This window comes from Eupeodes corollae, chromosome 1 (assembly GCF_945859685.1).
Source record: "Eupeodes corollae chromosome 1, idEupCoro1.1, whole genome shotgun sequence".
NCBI lineage: Eukaryota > Metazoa > Arthropoda > Insecta > Diptera > Syrphidae > Eupeodes > Eupeodes corollae.
The window spans coordinates 152,456,457-152,473,734 of NC_079147.1; the positions used below are offsets into that span (position 1 = coordinate 152,456,457).

The 17,278-nt window shown below is 34.9% G+C and overlaps 1 protein-coding gene across 1 annotated transcript in view; it reads left to right on the forward strand.

Annotated features, from left to right (window-relative positions):
• LOC129945838 (uncharacterized) overlaps window positions 1–17,278 on the forward strand; it is a 238,993-nt gene that overhangs the window by 193,600 nt on the left and 28,115 nt on the right. Inside the window, exon 6 of the mRNA XM_056055775.1 lies at window positions 14,736–14,951. Within this exon, the coding sequence (XP_055911750.1) occupies window positions 14,736–14,951 (216 nt within the window). The remainder of the gene's footprint in view (window positions 1–14,735; window positions 14,952–17,278) is intronic.

Consider the following 17,278-nt stretch of genomic DNA (forward strand, 5'->3'; position numbering starts at 1 on the left):
AGGTGGCGCATTTAGGTGAGAGAAGACCTCACCTAAGCAGGCATGTTGTTGCATGTTGGTTGAAGGCCAAGTCCGTACTTTGTGTTAGCACCACCTTAAGTAAGAAAGATACGTTTTTTTGCATTTTGGAACGATAACATTTTGGAATGAATAACAAAGTTGTCGAAGTCCAGAGAAATTAACTTTTTGTTGAGTTCTATGGACGAAAGGTGTCATTTGTGCGTATTTCATTATATGTAGATGCCAATTGCCGGGCCAACAATGATAAGCAATATCTTGTACGATAAGACTTCCAATTATGGCAAAGTCACTAAGCCACCAAGATCATTCGATTTGACTACACAATACAACCAGCTCTAGACGTATATAACCAGCATTACTCAAGTTGTAGAAAGCGAAAAGTCTTTTAAAATAAAATTGACATTTTTTTACTGTAAGGACAAAGATTAGAGGTCTAAGATGACTACCTTGAAGTACCCCAGCTGTCGCAAAGATATAGATTTTAGAAGTAAGCAACGAAAAAGATCTTTGTAAATTCGATTCTCCAAGTATGACCTCAAGAATAGAGTCAAATTTGGAAGACAGCCAAGAGCTTTGAGTTTGAGGCAAATGATAATGTAAGAAATTTTATCAAAGGCTTTGGCAAAGTCAGTATAGATCGTGTCAACTTCATGTCCAATGTCCATTCTCAAGAGTCATTAATACGTTTGGGAAACGAATTCTATATGGTTTGTCATTTTTGAAGTTCCTTTAAGAAAGCCGTGTTGTCCAGGTGAAAATATTGACTTACTGTGAAAGTAGTTTGAATCATAAACTAAACATTCAAAGAGATCTTGAATACAGAATAATTTGGTGGCTATTGGTCTATAGTTTTTAATTAAATTTTTGGGACCATTTTTATAAATTCAAAAAATTAATTGATCTTTTCAATAATCGGGAAACACACACTGTGAGAGGGATAAGAGTAAAAGATCAGTGACATGTTTGGATAAGACACATGTTTACTTTTTTTAGAAGAATAGACGCACTAAAATCATGTTGGAATTTATTTAATTTTTTCAATAACTAAATCCCTTGTTACTCGTATTTTGACTGAAACGTACGAAGTATATGAGCAATCCTTCAAAAAACTAGAGAAACAGTCATAAGATATTGGTGGATTTTTGATATTTGAGTGAGAGAAGAAGGAAGCAAGGAAGTTGGATATTTTTGTGGGTTCAGAATATGTTTGATTTTGAAAAAAAGAAGCTTATTGGATTTTGTAAATTTAAAAAGAAATTGTGTCGGCCAAGAGATCGGTTTGAATATAAATTAGGCAAAAGTTGTAAAGTATTTCAATTAATTCAAAGAAGCGAATAATGTCAACGTAGTTAAAGCAATCGGAGACCGACTTCGATGTTAAGCAGATTTTGCAAAGTATTTTACGTATATTCCGCAGTTTGCACAATTCCTTGTTCCTTGTTATAACAAGGAAGGCAAAAATTATGAGATTTATTAAATTCGATTTGGCTTAGGAGTTCAATCAACTTGGTGAAGTTTGCTCTAGACGAAAGTTGTAATAAGAGCCATCTAATTCTTGGTGGGCTAATATCTTAAGAAGTGTTGAAAGAAAGAGAGAACATTCCGAAATTACAGATGATCTAAAATGAGAAAATAATGTTTGTATTTTCAATTCAATTTAATTCAATTTAATTCAATTCAATTCAATGTTTGAGTTCTTTGTATTTAATCTAATTATTTTGTAAGACTTTGTTCCGGAGAAATTGTTCCATTTCTTTTTAAAAATTGTGAACCGTGCAATTATCCAATCATTAAGGTAACAAGGAAGAGAAGCCTCTTACAATTAGACCAACCGTTTTAGAATATACTCTATTGACTTAGTTACACCTTTAATACTCGTAAAGAGATACAAAATTTAAAATAAACTCTCTCTACATAGTTTAAGATAATGTTTTATTGATTTCATAAATAATTTATACTGCGAAACAGTTTTTGTTTAAATTTTGTGTACCGGAAAAAATGTACGAAAACAGAATACAAATTAATTTTCATTTTCCAAGTTTTAAATACATTTTTTGTTTACATCGATGAAAGTTTAATTTTGTTTCTTCAGCAATTTGAGTTTAAAATACTATCGAATTTAAAACAAAATTAAAATGGTACAAAAATGTTAATGTTCCAGAGCCAATTGAAAGGGGTCCGATTTGTCGAATTGAATATTTTGACATTTCTCGACGTTTCAAGGTACTAGAGTAGAAATAAAAGGTTTTTAGAAAGATGTCTGTGCTTGCGTGTGCATGTACGTTCGTATTCGTACGACCGCGAAGTTTTTTTCGTCATCCATAGCTCAAGAACCAGAAGAGATATCGATTTCAAATAAATTTTGTTATGCAGATAATAATGTAGAAAGATGCAAAAGGACTTAAAAGAAAATTGCTAAGGTGGTAAGGTGGTTCATTTTACCTTTGAAGTTTAAAAAAAAAGTTAAAAATTTTGGTTAACCCTAAATATCTCATGAACCAATGACGCTAGAGACTTGAATTAAATTGTAAAATATATATTGTGATAACAAACCAATATATATTTTTGGGAAAAAATCCAATTAATGTTTTTTTTATAAATAAAAAAAAAAACAAAAAAAAATGTGTCACCTCGAAAATTTTACGAATAAAAAATGATTTCATCTACAAAACAATTTTATGCAAAGAAAAATTACGTTTTCAGCATCTGGTTAATTTTTGAAAAATTAAATTGACAGTTTTTCTTAAAAAAATAAAAACCTAAACAAAAAAACATTACTCAAAGTTGGTTAAAATTGAATTTCCATTCAAATATCTTCCCAAAAACTTGAGATTATGGTTTCAAACTTATTTTATCTTATAAGGAATATTACTTTTAACATTCGGTCATTAAATTAACAGTTTTTTTTTTACAAAAAATAAAAACTTAAAAGAAAATTTAACAAAAATTGGTAAAAACTGATTTTCGACACAAATATCTTTTCCAAAATTTGAGATAATCCCTTCCAACAAATTTGAATTTAGAAGAAATTTTGTTTGCAACATTCTCAAAAATTTTGAGAAAAATCGAATTGACAGTTTCTTTTTACAAAAAGTAGAAACCTAATAAAAACAATACTCAAAATTGCTTTAGACTCCAATATCTTTTCAAAACTTTAATATATTGTCTTTAAACTTTTTTTTTGTTTCACAGAATATAGTGTGTTCGATATTCAGTAGTTTTTTATAAAAATCCAACTAAAATCTACAAAAAAAAGTTCGCAAATTTGGTAAGAATTGATGCTCGGTTCTTGATATCTTTTAAATTAATTTCATTCATCCAATTTGTAAAAATTAAAGAAATTCTACTAAAATTGGTAAACAATTGTTTTCGACTAAAAATCTATTTAACAAAACTAGTTTTTTAAACTTAACTATTTCTTGATATGATAAAAATATTGTTGGTGATTTAAAAATTTTAAGGAATAATTCAACTGACAACTTTCTTAACCCAACACGAAAACTTACAAATTATAAAGCAGGTTAAATCGACAGACAGGGTTTGAAGTTATCCGTGTGGATCGCATCCCAGCCTCTTTTTTGTTAATGGTATAACATTTCATACAGTTGTGTTCATAAAAAGGGCAGTGCTGGATATTTTATTATATTGTCAATTATTAAAATAAATTAAATTACATGTGACTTGCATCTAACGGTCTTTCATTTTCATATTCGAGACTTTTGGCTTGAAGTTAAACTAAAGTTTTCCCTGTGAACACAAATTATTTCAAACTCTCTTAATATAGAGTGTTCATAAAAATAGCAGTGCCGGTGAAATAATAAATAAAACAAGTTTTAAGTATTTGTAAGATACTAGGATATAAAAAATTAACAAATATTAACTCAAAAATAAACAATGGGACGGTAAATACACTGCACGGAAACAATTGCAAAACTTATTAGAAAAATGCGTTTGGAGGGAAAAACTTACCAAAATATCCAAGACATCCTAGGCTCTTCAACAAAAATGATCAGTAACGCCTTAAAATGGCAAAATAAACTGGAAAATCGAGCCCCAAAAAGGAAGAAAGAACTGACAGAAATATTGTTCAGTTAGAAAAACAGAACCCTTTCATAAGCATAAGTCCACGCAAGGTACCATTCTTGACGAAAAGGCATGTGGCAAAGATAATGTAGTTTGCAAAGCGCATACAGAATGGGCAAAAGAGAAGTGTTCTGTGGAGCGATGAAAACAAAGTCTTCATTTTTGGATCCATGGGTTGTCGAGTATATGTGAGAAGACCCCAAAATGCAGTAAACGATGCACGGTACACTATAAAAACAGAGAAGCATGGTGGAGGAAAAATTATGATATGGGCTTGCTTTTTATGCTACGGGGTAGGACCTATTTATTCCATATCGGGGGTATAATGGATGCAACCGAGTATGTGAAAATTCTCGAGGAGGTTATGTTACCTTATGCTGAAGAGGAAATGCCGTTGGTTTGGGTATACTAACAAGAAAATGACCCTAAGCATACGTCAAAAAAGTCAAAATAATGGTTTGCGCAGAAGAAGCTATCCGTTATGGAGTGGCCCGCTCAATACCTCGACCTTAACCCCATCGAAAATTTGGGGGGGGGGGGATGCAGTTAATAAAGCAAAACTCAAGAATTCGAAAGAATTTTGGGAAGCAGTGCGCATTAAGTGTATTACTCTCTGAAACTCAAATGGATTTTATCAAATCTACTTTAATAGTTCTTATATAAATGAATCAAAACTGAAGAAAGCCAAATACCACAGCAATCGGACACTTGCTTCCTGAAGCCAAACAGCCTAGTTTCAAATGCAATATTTATGGCACGGGTATAACTTTGAAAAAAATTGATAAACGCATTTTTTGAATTCTTATTCCACCTCAAATGATCAAATTTACAAAGAACAAAAGTGGTAAACAAACCCTTAAATTCATGTTTTATTCTTTGGCAAAACAAATTTTTTGAATTCTTCTTTAAATGTAATACAATAAGTCAGTCCTTCGTTTTGATTTAGGATTTCGTGAATGTATGAACACAATTTCTTGTGGTAATGTTACTCCGTTTGCACTAAAGACTAGTAGTTTTTGAAAACTTTAGGCCGATAACTCTGGCTTTTTTTGGTTCCAAACTAAATGAAGTACAAAATAAGTCTTGTGGTAATTTCTTTCAATTAGTTTTTTTTTTTAATCACAGAACCGTTTTCAAATATTTTTTTTAATTTAAGTTGGCCTGGTCTTACATAAAGTTCAAGTTCAGCCTCTATATCGATTCAAAGTATTATAGTACCTTTTATCGCCAGTTTGAATATTGTTATTCTTTTCTCGTGCTCAACTGTTTTTTGAACTGCATTCAGAAGCTCATATACGATCCAATCTACGACTTTTCGTTCCTCATCTTCTTTTAGCACTGGTAATCCGAATAAGCCCATCTGAAATCGTTTTATTGATTGTGTCATGAAAGTAAGTTATGGTTAATCCAAACTTCCTATTCGCTACTGGAAAGTTCAAATGGTTCCAATGAATACATTTTTTAGCGAGACTTCTCTATGTGTAAGATATTTTCGTATTCTTGTATCTCAACGAGATATATTTTTAAAATTTAAGAAAAGAAACAATAAGACATAAACACTGTTCGGACAAAAGAGACAAAAATACATAATTTCCTTAATCCGAACATGAGAAAAATGACGGCACTTATGATTTTTTTTAAATTATTATAAGAAAAACGTAAACATTTTCAAGCTTGATCGAAAAAACACTTTTTTGGTGAGGATGCCTTTAATCGAACTCAAGTGTTCAATTATAGGAAACTCATAAAAATTTTAGTTTTCTATTAGCAATTATTAATTGTGTAGATGAAATTTGTATTTTCTTTAATTGTAACAGATATAAAGTACACTGAATATGTACACAAAACTTCCTTTAACAATTGGAAACTTTTTTATTTCTAAAAACCCGCAAGCGATTACATTCTTTAAAATTTCATCATAAACAACTATTCTTATAAATGTTGACACTAACTACTAAACTAGTTGATAATTTCTAAAGGTAATAACACATTTTTATTTTTAAATGTATGCATAAGTTAAAAACCTGTGAATTATCACAGTTTAAACAATTTAAAAAATAAAAATCTTTTTGACTACCAGGAGTTTTTGAACTAAGGCGACTCTACTTTTTATCCAAAAGAAACCCAAAAACCAAAAAACTTGAGTTAGAATCCGTTGAATGACCCCTATGGACTTATTTTTTTAATATAATTCAAGATAAAAAATGCATCTTCTTTGTGACAAGAAAAATAGTTTGCAGCTCAGCTCTTTCATTTAATATTTTGTTGAAATACAAAACCATAAAAGTCCCATATTTTCCTCTATAGATACCCATAATTAATAACAGAGTAAAAATTCATTTATTGCATAACTCTTCTTAGAAAAGTGCTATATATTTTTTCAATTGTTGATCTAATGGAGAATCCATGTCTTGAACAATCTCATAACATTTAATTTCCAAAAACGATTGTCACACTCTCAATACTTTATACAATCCATATACCACCAGTTGTCTCATTGTCTCTTTTTTTTTAAATTTTGTACTCAATAAAATGTGTTCGAATAAATGAAACTCCAACAAAAAAAATAACAACAAATACAAACAAAATAGAAAGCCTTGATATCGAAAAGAATCCTAAACACTTTTATGAGCCAACTATATGGTAGCCATAACGATCAATAAATTGCCGTTTAATTGCTTTACGAGCTGACGATGAAAACACAAACACAACACAGTCATCTTTGCACAGCAGATGCAGAAGCATCACACAGCAAGGAGTTCACCAAATGGTAATGGCAAAGTAGTCGCACATTTGGACTCCACTCCAGCATTAACACACAATATTTGCCAAAGAGGGCGACCTTCTTTGGTCACATTGTGTACTGTGTACAACGCGCCACCATTTGGTTCTGTTCTATTTATTGCCGAACAAAAAGCCAAACATCGATTGCAACACGCAAATCCTCATCGCACAGTGCAACCAGCTATATGCAGTGTGAGCTCTGTCGCGTTCGCAATATGGCTTCAGCCAGCAGCAGCAATAGCAATGTCAAAAACAGCTCAGAAGCATATACTACAGGTAGATTGTGAATGCGAGAGTGGCGCATACTCCCGCGTTCCCATGGGTATAATATAGGTAGGTATATACTCTAGCTATGCTGGATAGTCGCTGCATAATGGTAGTCCCAATGACATCATGTGTGTGCCACAAGCCTTCCAACATGCATACATAGATGTATGTAGCTTGAAATCCTTTAATTTTGTTTTTATTATAACACGGTGTGTTAATTTCTTTGCATACTTATTAAACAAACTGCAGCATTTGCCAATTGTCTGTAATATCTGCATTGATAGCTCTTTGTCTAACACGGTTGCCAACTGAATCCGAAATAAGTTATCTATAAAGCTAGGAGGGTTTTACCAAGAAATTACATAAACTTAATTTCTCCACTTTTTGGTACGCGACATCTATTCCCAATTAATTGGAGGCAATTGAATTCAATTATTAAGAAAGATGCATGACAACTTGGTTCTAAATAATCTATGGAGCAAGACAGTTAGTAGCTTACAGATTGGTCAAATTTCATAGAGATACAAATAAAATAGTGTGTAAAGATCCTTAAAAGTTCGTCCTTTTCTTGTAGATTAAAATAGGCCACTTTACTTTACTTACTTAAGGTGGCGCTACAGTCCTGTGTGAACTAGGAAATCACCCAACAAACTTCTCCATCTAGCTCCGTCCCTAGCTCGATGTCTTCAGTTTCAAGCTCCAAGTTGGGTAATCACTTTCCACTTGTGCGCGCCACCGTATCCCTTCTACTGCGCTATCCCAGTGCGTGTAGATTCGAAGACTTTCCGGGTCGGAGCATTGTTTTCCAAGCGCTCTATGTGACTTAGCCATCTCAGTGGACTTTTATCCTTCTGGCTACGTCGCTGTGCTGCTCGTCCTTCCATTTTCTTTTACACTTCCCTTTTATACATACGTTACAATAGATTACGCGAAGAACTTTTTTTTTGAAATGACCTTATGTGCTTTCATCTGCTTTTAACATTGTCCATGCTTTTGCACCGTAAAGCAGGACTGGGATGATGAGGGTCTTGGTCGCTCGAGAGAGGGCTTTGCCACTCAATTGCATTAATTGTCTTTTTATTGATCAGATGTTCTTGTGATTCGAAAATGGATTAAAATACTCGTACATGAAGATATTTCTTAAATTTGGCAACTATAAATTTGACTTAAAATTGTACAAAGAGTTAAGCACGAACCGTGAGAGTCTGCCGGACGGGAGGTGGTTTGACATTATTTTTGTTCGCCTCTCTTTAGTTTTGCGCCGTTTAAGTAGGTGAATTTATGACTTGTTATACTTGATAAAGGTTTTCTTTGCGTGAAACTTTGTTCTATTCACGCGCGCGGTGGTGGCCGGAATGGCTTTTTATTGTATGGTGGAGGAGTTGGTGCTGGCATGGCGCGCGGGTGTTTATGGAAATTGATTTTCTTAGCTCCATTCACCTGTGTGCGCAGTTCTATATATTTTGTGATATTTTGTGGTTTTCCCATTTAACTCTTGGATACCGGACGAAAGAACGATAATAATAATTAATTGCATGCATTCTGCACACACCACACAGCGTTCACCATTAACATATAATATAGTATAGGTTTTAGAATAATGTTCAAAACCGATAAATGGTGCTGATAGGTCAATGTCGATGTTTTGGTGGTTATATAGTTATTTTGTATAGATTAGATTAGAATGGTTAAGGTTGAAGGCTTACTTTTGTTTGTACCCAAACTTCAAGAACGTTTAGATAACTTCAGTTATTGTTTGCTCTGCTGTTGTGTTGACAGATTATCTCTGATTTAATTGACATCGAAATCGAAATATTCAGGTCATACCTGTGATTTTTACACTGCAAGGTGTGTGCTCGCTAGCATATGTATATACATTGTAATAGAGTACCCCATGAACTCAAGAAATCAGGTTACTTATGTTTATCAAAAGCAGATCATGAAATTTTGATAAGGACATCAGTGTCAATGTTTTTTTTTACAAAAAAGGCAACAAAATTCAATACGTATTAAAATCACTTATAAAACAAAAGAGCTGGTAGCGAACTTTGTTTTATATTTAGACAAGGAATATATTTGATGCGTTTCGCATTTTATTGATACTTTGGGGTTAAATTTATAGATCATGCTATTAAAATAACGTAATTGATTTTTAGAGCGCTCTTCGTTTGACAGCTGAAACCTTTTGACTTTTGAAAAGTAACAACTACAACATTTCTAACTATAGAACGATTAACGCTTTGAAATTGTTAGGATATAGTTAAAAAATTGATAACATTTTGCATTTATTTTTATAATTTGTATTTGTTTTAATTGCCTTAGTTTATTGAATACATTTAATGTTCTGTTTTTTTAATTTTATTTTATGTTTCAACATTGTATAATGTAAACACAAACTATATTATTTAAAGCGTTAAAAGAAAAACAATTATTTTTTGTTATTAAAATAAAATAATGAGGAAAAATTTGAAAAGTTAGTACTATTGGATATTGGGATAAGCCTCTCCTTACATGAGTCTTCTATGCACCAGGTAGGTAGGTAGGTAGGTAATTAGCGCTGTAGTGCACCGTTTTGATACCAAAAACTATTTTGAAGTGTGATAGAAAGGGAAAGATCTATAAAGAAGCTTTATAGCGATTATGTTAGAGCCATTTTGTAGCATTGAAAAAAAAGATTAGGTTTCTAATCTTTGTCTCAGATTCAGTTCGTGAAAGAATGCTTTGCCAAAGTATTTCATTCTAGTGTTTGCCAAAGCAGGACAGTTGCAGAGGAAATGGATTATCGTTTCACTTTCTCTTTGGTCACTACAACTATGGCAAAAGGTGTTGTACGAGATATCCAACTTCTCCAGCTCTTTGATTTCTTCAGCCTAATAGCGCTGTATGAAACTATGTATTTAATAAAATAAGGTCGATTGGTAGAAGATCCAAAATAACGATTAAGGCGTCCGTTGGGCAAGTACGCATGACCCATGTAGTGCCTTCTTTAGCTCTTCAATAATATAGGCTTTGCTAAGAGCAGGCCACTACACAATCGAACCATATGTTAAGATTGGACGTACTACGGCTGTGTACGTCCATAAAATCATCTTCGACTGAAGTCCCCACTTTTTGCCGAAAGTTTTGCTGCAGGCTTAGAAGGCAACACAGGCCTTCTTAACCCGTACTTCAATATTTAGTTTCGAGTTAAGCTTAGGTTTGAGTATAACTCCTAAATATTTTGCACTGGAAGACAATGATAGGATTTGACCGTTGTGTTGAGGTAGCGTGAAGGGCGGTACTTTACTTTTGGTGGTAAAGAGCAACAGTTCAGTTTTACTTTGGTTAACTCCTAGTCCACAACTAGTGGCCCAGTTGCTTACTTTCTTCAAAGCTGAATCCGTGATTTCACTAATCACAGAGAGCTTTTGAAGCATAACTGGCAGTATGCCATCCATGTCTTGGGATTTATATGGAGACAAAGTGTTGATGGCACACAAAATATTTCATCTAGTTATAACGGAATTAACCTGCTCCACATGAGCTTCGTTTAGCTCTGTGGTTTCAAGCGATTCGGGGTTATCACTCTCCAACCCGGAAAGTGCGTCTTCATCAGTAGCTCAAGAGTTTCGGCTGGAGAGGCTGTCCAGGTTCCATCAGGCTTTTTTAGAAATGAAGGATTACAATGTTCCTTCGATAAAACTTTACTGAGCCTTGCGGAGTCCTTTATGTCTTCGATTGATTGACAGTGTTCTCTCCAGTCTTATCTTTTGGATGATGACAGGGCTTGCTTGTAAATTTTACGGTTGGTAAAATTTTTGTTTGTGGCAGATATTGAAAATTCTCCTCGACATTTTCCTAAGACTGGACTATATATAACTGGGCAAGAGACTCTAAAAGCTTTACTTATAGAAGCTTAAATGGTTTTCGCCTTTGATTCAAGGTCTCCTATCGATTCAGTGAGATTCGGTAAGTTGCATAGTTTGGAATTAGCAATTTTACTGAACTTCGTCCAGTCAGTTCTTTTGGGATTTCTATAATGCGGAGGGTTTTTCGAATCGAAATAAAAAGAATCCACTTGTGATCCCAAAAAGAATTCAAAGGGGAAACTCTCCAATTCTCCACTAATAAATTAAGGTTGTTTACTAAAGTAACATCAATCACATCCTCCCATCCATCATAATTTTCCGAGCTCGGAAAGACCAAAGTGGAGGTATGCCACTGTTACAAATGGTCATATTATTTTCAATAATAAAATTAAAAAGTGACTCACCTCGTTCGTTGATCTCAGAACTTCCCCAAAGGGTATGCCTAGCATTTGCGTTGCCTCCGATCACAAGGTTTTCCTTTTTGATTTAAGTTTCGGTTATGATTTTGCACACCTCCTCTGGAGGTGATTATGGGCAGAGTAAAAAGAGACCAACAGCAAACCCTGTGTATTCTTATCTTCAAATCTGACAACTGTCAAATCAGGAGTGCTAAAATTTGGACATAAAAAACCTTTAAGATGTTTCTTAGCTAAAATACAAGTTCTTGGATTACCTGGGTCTTGATCTGCGGTTTTATAAAAGGGGTCGTATTGGTTGTCTTGGAGGCCTCACACCTTGAGGCCGTTCATCCACGGTTTTTGGATAACGCCTATGTCTAAGTTTTTCTCCCTAAGGAAAACTCTCAGAAGCACACTTAGAGTGGTTCAGATTAATCTGGATGACCTTCAGCGCGTTTTTTAATTATTTTTAGCTGCAGAGCTGGGGCCCGGCAACTTGCTGGGGATCTCGACTCCGCTTATAACATCATTAACCTCGACGTTGTCATCAGCTTTGTCTGTTCCCCGACTCAGCAGAATTTTAATTTTGGCATTCCTTATGCCAAAACTTAGTTCGTACTCAGCCTTTTCGAAAGCCCCTAGACTCTTCTCGCTAATTCTCAGAAGGTAAGAGGCGCTGGTCTTCAGCGGTTCTTCTGCTTTAACTTAAGCCCAATCGTGCATGGGGACCAGCGGATTTTGCCTCTGAAGACCGCGGATTAGGTCCTGTCCGCTTGGCTTTATGCTCATGAGCGGCAACCAAATGCGAGCCTTCGGTTGTCTAGGGATGTCCTTAGCTGGGATAAGCTTGAGATTCAAGCCCTCCCAGTCATTGCTAACCTTAGCAATGCTTTCACTAAAGAAATCTCTAAAAAACCTATCCGCACACTTAATTACCCTATACCCCCTGAGCATCTCACCAGAGTCAAAACTAGGGTAAGTGCCGTCACTGTTTGATATAGTGTATGAAAACACCATCTCAGAGAGCTTGCCCTCGATAGAGTTCCACACGTTCAGCAGGCCTTTCCTGTTTGTGAAGAGCTCATCCACAACTGCTACGTGGAGGTCATCCCTGACAACCTCACTAAGAGTACGCAGTTGTGCTGCTCCAGAGGTGCTATGAATAGCACTGCCTATACTTCCTGTGGTTTTGGGTTGCTCACAAGTGCTGGAACTACCAGCGCTAAATGAGCTCCCCTTCAAGGTCTCCTGGCTGGAAGCCAATAGTTAATCCTCCAATTCTGTGGATGGTTCTACGTTTGTCATGTTTAGTTCGTCTATTTTGTAAAAGTTTTTTGAATAATGATCCCCCGAGTAGGTCAGAAAAAGAGGTCAGCTCCGGCAGATCCGATATACCGGGGTAAGGCAGAAGATAAGACGGACCCTACCAAGGCATCCGAATGAGCTCGTTAGCGACTGGTTTGCCCCCCAGCCTTTCATTCTTCGGCACGGATTATGCAAGACGCTCACACCACCACTGAAATTAGGGTCGGGGATAGAACACCACCTTGCGCTGTCCCTCTAATAACGAATCTTCTGAAGGAAGAGTTGCCCAGTTTTGGTGTTAATAATTCTGCTAGTCAGCATTAAATGAATTAACTCCCCAAGCGAACTCGTTACGTTGAGATTTGTTAGTGCAGATGTGATTGCCGATGTGTCCACATTGTTAAAAGCACCTTCGATGTCAAGGAAAGGTGTCAACCATAGTGAACTCTTTACGATGGAGGGAATATTCGATGGTGCGTGCTAAGGTGTGTAACGCTGTTTCAACCGATTTACCTTTACAGTAGGCATATTGAGACGAAGATAGAAGTCTTGTATCAATACTTGCCCTTAAATGGATGTCAATAAATCTTTCTAAGGTCTAGAGAAGAAATGATGATAGACCTATAGATCGTAGATCTTTATGATTGACTTGCAAGTATTTAACTCCTTTGGTTATGAAAACAAGAACAGCTGGTAATAATTGCCTCAAGGATTGGTGCAATATTATATAAGGCATTTTGTAGTTCTGCTGTTATTATTCCATCTGGTCATGCAGATTTAAATGGTTTGAAGCTGTTGATAGCCCAATGTAGCTTGTCCCTTGTAATCAGACATTCACACCTTGTGGATATGTTATATTGAAACTTAAACGAATAATTTTGTTGCAAGCGGTTAGAGAACTAGTAGGAAAGTGAGTATCCAGTATAGTAAGTTCAGCGATTCTTCAATTTTGTTTTTGAGGATGAGGTCTCTTTTGTTTTTCGCCTTTCCATTTGGTGATATCCAAGTCCATTTCACGCTATCTTTCTTTTTGAAAAATTAATTCTCGAATTTCAAATTCATATTTCCTATCCACTTGATGAGTCTCTTCCCTTTTTCAATTCTTAATCCATATCCATGTGATCCTATAGCTGATCTTTCTGCTTCAGACAACCTTTTTCTAAGTCCACATCCTCTCTGACCAATAATAGTAAAATTGGTAGAAAAAAAAAGTGTTGTGACAAGTAAGTTATGTGAACAATCGAAATGGTGTGCGTTCCTCAACAATAAGCATAAGAACTTAGAATACAACAACTTCAGCAGAATTCAGACCATCAGCAATTTTGTTTCTTCGGTTTCTTTGGTGATCGAAATTCGAAATGTTAGAAGAAAAGGTGATCACAATTTGCTACTGAAATATTGTAATTTAAAACCATTAAACTACGTCTACCTAAAAGTTGAGCTCAATTCTAATACATTAAAAGAACGTTAAAATGTAATGAGTAAAGTTATTGAGGAAAAACGTTTTTGCAATAAATTAAAAATCTTTGAATTTCTCTTAAAAAATCCCTTTTGTTAATATCAAAAATAAACGCTTTTATTGAAAAATTCAAAACTTACAGTTCTACATTCTATGTTATCTGCCACGAAAAATAAGTTGAAAACAAAATGTTTCAGTAGGTAATTCATACAGAAAGTTAAAAAACACTTTTGCAAATCGTACAGCATTGATTAGCCTGACAGATAATTTGTAATCCGTTTACTTAAAATAAGGCGAGTACTTTGAAAACAAGTGAATGTAGCTTATTAACTTTTCAAATAGAAAAATTTATTTTTTAAAGAAAAGGTGACTTTTATCAATATAAAGTTAACTTTTTCACATTTCTATTTTAGGTTGATCGTCTAGGGTTTTAAAAAACTACAATTTGAAACCTTATGCGTTCTGTCACAATAAAAAGAAGAGAACTTTAATTTATGTGACATTTCAATGACGTCTTAAAACAATAAATCGCTTACCAATCTAACGATATTTTATATCTTTTCTTTTCAGGAAGACCTCCTCATCCACGGTGATTCCGTTTACGATATCATTGACAAACAGGATCATGGCCCCATTCAAGCCGAACTCAATCGTAATGTCCCCCAACAGCCCGGTCAACAGCATAACTCAGCAATGTCCAGTCTTGAGGGTGAACATCGCATGTTCCTCTGTCGAATGAATGTCAGTCGAAACGCCAGAAGACAAATGAGATTCGGTGACCAGAAGGTGAGTTAATAATATGACAGATCCAATCTGGTTATGTGTTGTGTGCTTGCTCCATAAACTATAGGTTCATAGTGTGTGTTTAAGTTTATACTCTTGGCTTGGCTGGTTCATCTCAAGTTTGGACGACTGTATGTTCCACTTGACTTGTTTTGTATGAAGGATATGAAAGTTAGACTCTTCGTTCTGAATCTTAACCACTGGTGGTTTTTTTTATTTTTTGTTACCGGTGTGGACGTGGAGCGGAGCAATAGTGTTCAGTTCAGGTAGGCTGAGGCTGTGCTCTCGTTGGAGGTTTGCTTTTTATTATGAGGAAATGTCAACCGAAAGATTAAGATAGTGTCGCCAGGGAATGTCTTCACTTTTGCCCACAGAGAGTGCAACGGAAAAAGAGTGAAGCCAGGCAAGCAATCCGCATCATTATCATCATCATTCGTACACCACAGTCTGGTGAACTATATGGAATCAAATTGATGATGCCACAGACGTAGGCGGACACACACTGTGTGGTGGTGGAGTTGTCTGTAGAGTAGTTGGACGCAAGCAGAAGCGCGCGCGCACTCCGTCCAAAGAACGACAAAAGAAATAAAAACTTAAAAAAAAAGAACTGTTTTGGTTTACATTTTCACCCAATTATTTTCACTCCCACCAGGTTTGAGGCCGCGTTGCACCGAACCACGCCGCCGCTGCCTGCCACCAGTCGCGCACCTTCGCAAAGGCTCTTCAAGATGTAAGAATTGTCTGTCTCTACTTGTGTTGGCTGGTTGAAAGATTGTTTTTGTTTTGTATTTTGATATTTTTTTTCATTCTGAAGTTGTAAGAGATTAAGATATCCACGAAGCATCCACAATAATGTCTCGTCTCTCACTCTCTCACTTTATATATGCTGCATAAAGTTGGGTTATACACTTGGGATCTATAAAGTGCTCTGCGCATATCCCTTACCAAGAACATGTAATGTTAATTGGTTCTGGTTTAGAAGCTTGTCACTGCTACATTATCGATGATGATGATGGGGATTTCAAGATAGTTATTGTTTGCTACTTCCTTTGGGGTTATTGGTAATTAAATTTTTCTCTCTGTGGCACTCGTTTGAATCTTTCTACGGGCTTATACTGAGATGCAACGACATCAGACATGGGGGTATTGTGATAGATAGAGTTGTGATAATAAAATGACAATATCTTGTAGGATTTTGAAGAAACTGATAAGAACTATAAAAGCTACAGTCATTTTCCACCAACAAAATTTTATGAAACGGTTAACAATTTTTTAGTTCTCTAGCAGTTTCTATATAATTATTAAGAATTTTTCATCACTTAGGAATGAAATTGACAAATGGAAGGAAATAGTAAACTTTTTGATTAGTACAGTCACTTCAAGCTTCTTAAAACTGCGTTTCAGCAGTTCTCGAATTCTCAAAATGTCCCGAACAAAAATTAAAAACGAACTTAAATCTTTATCTCGATTGGTTTGAATAGTTAGAACTTATGCGTTTCATTATTTCTACGCATTTATCTAATTGACGGGACTCAATTATCTACATATTTCAATATCAATACAAATTTCGTTCGTTCGCCACAACTCTTAAAATATTAAGACAAAGGGTCAATCATAACAAATCAGACTTTTAATGACGTTTCACTAAAAAAAAACTGGTGGCGCAACAGTCCGTTGGGAACTAGGACCTCTCAACAATTCCTGTGTGCGAGTAATCTTGTCAGGGATGGACGGGACATACAGTTAAGACCAAATCCGAATGGATAATGTGATAAAGCACTTTTCATGACAAGAATTACTCTTGGAGGATTTGATTATTCCTCGAAAGGGGCAGTACCCGTAAAAAAACTATATATACCAAGACCTCTTTCAGGACAGTTCTACGCACTAGCTATCATGTCACGGGCACGAGGCTGAGATGCGACCCACACTTATAACTTCCCATTCCGTCTGTCGATTTGTCTTGCTTAAAAGTTTGTAGTCTTTTGTGAGTTAAAAAAGTTGTCAGTTGGATTATTAATACAAATTTTAAGATTACCAACAATATTTTTCGTATACAGAAATATTTTTGTTTGAAAATCTAGTTTTGTAAAATAGATTTTTAGTGAAAACAAATTTTTACCCTTTTAGTAGCATTTCTTAAATGTTTACAAATTGGATGAATGAAATTAATTTGAGAGATATCAAGAACCGAACATCAATTTTTACCAAATTTGCGTATTATTTTTTGTAGATTTTATTTTTTTGTGAAAAAAACAGACTATTGGATTTACAAAAAAAAATACTTTTTTTTATAATAAACACACACTCAAGGGGATATTACTACCCCT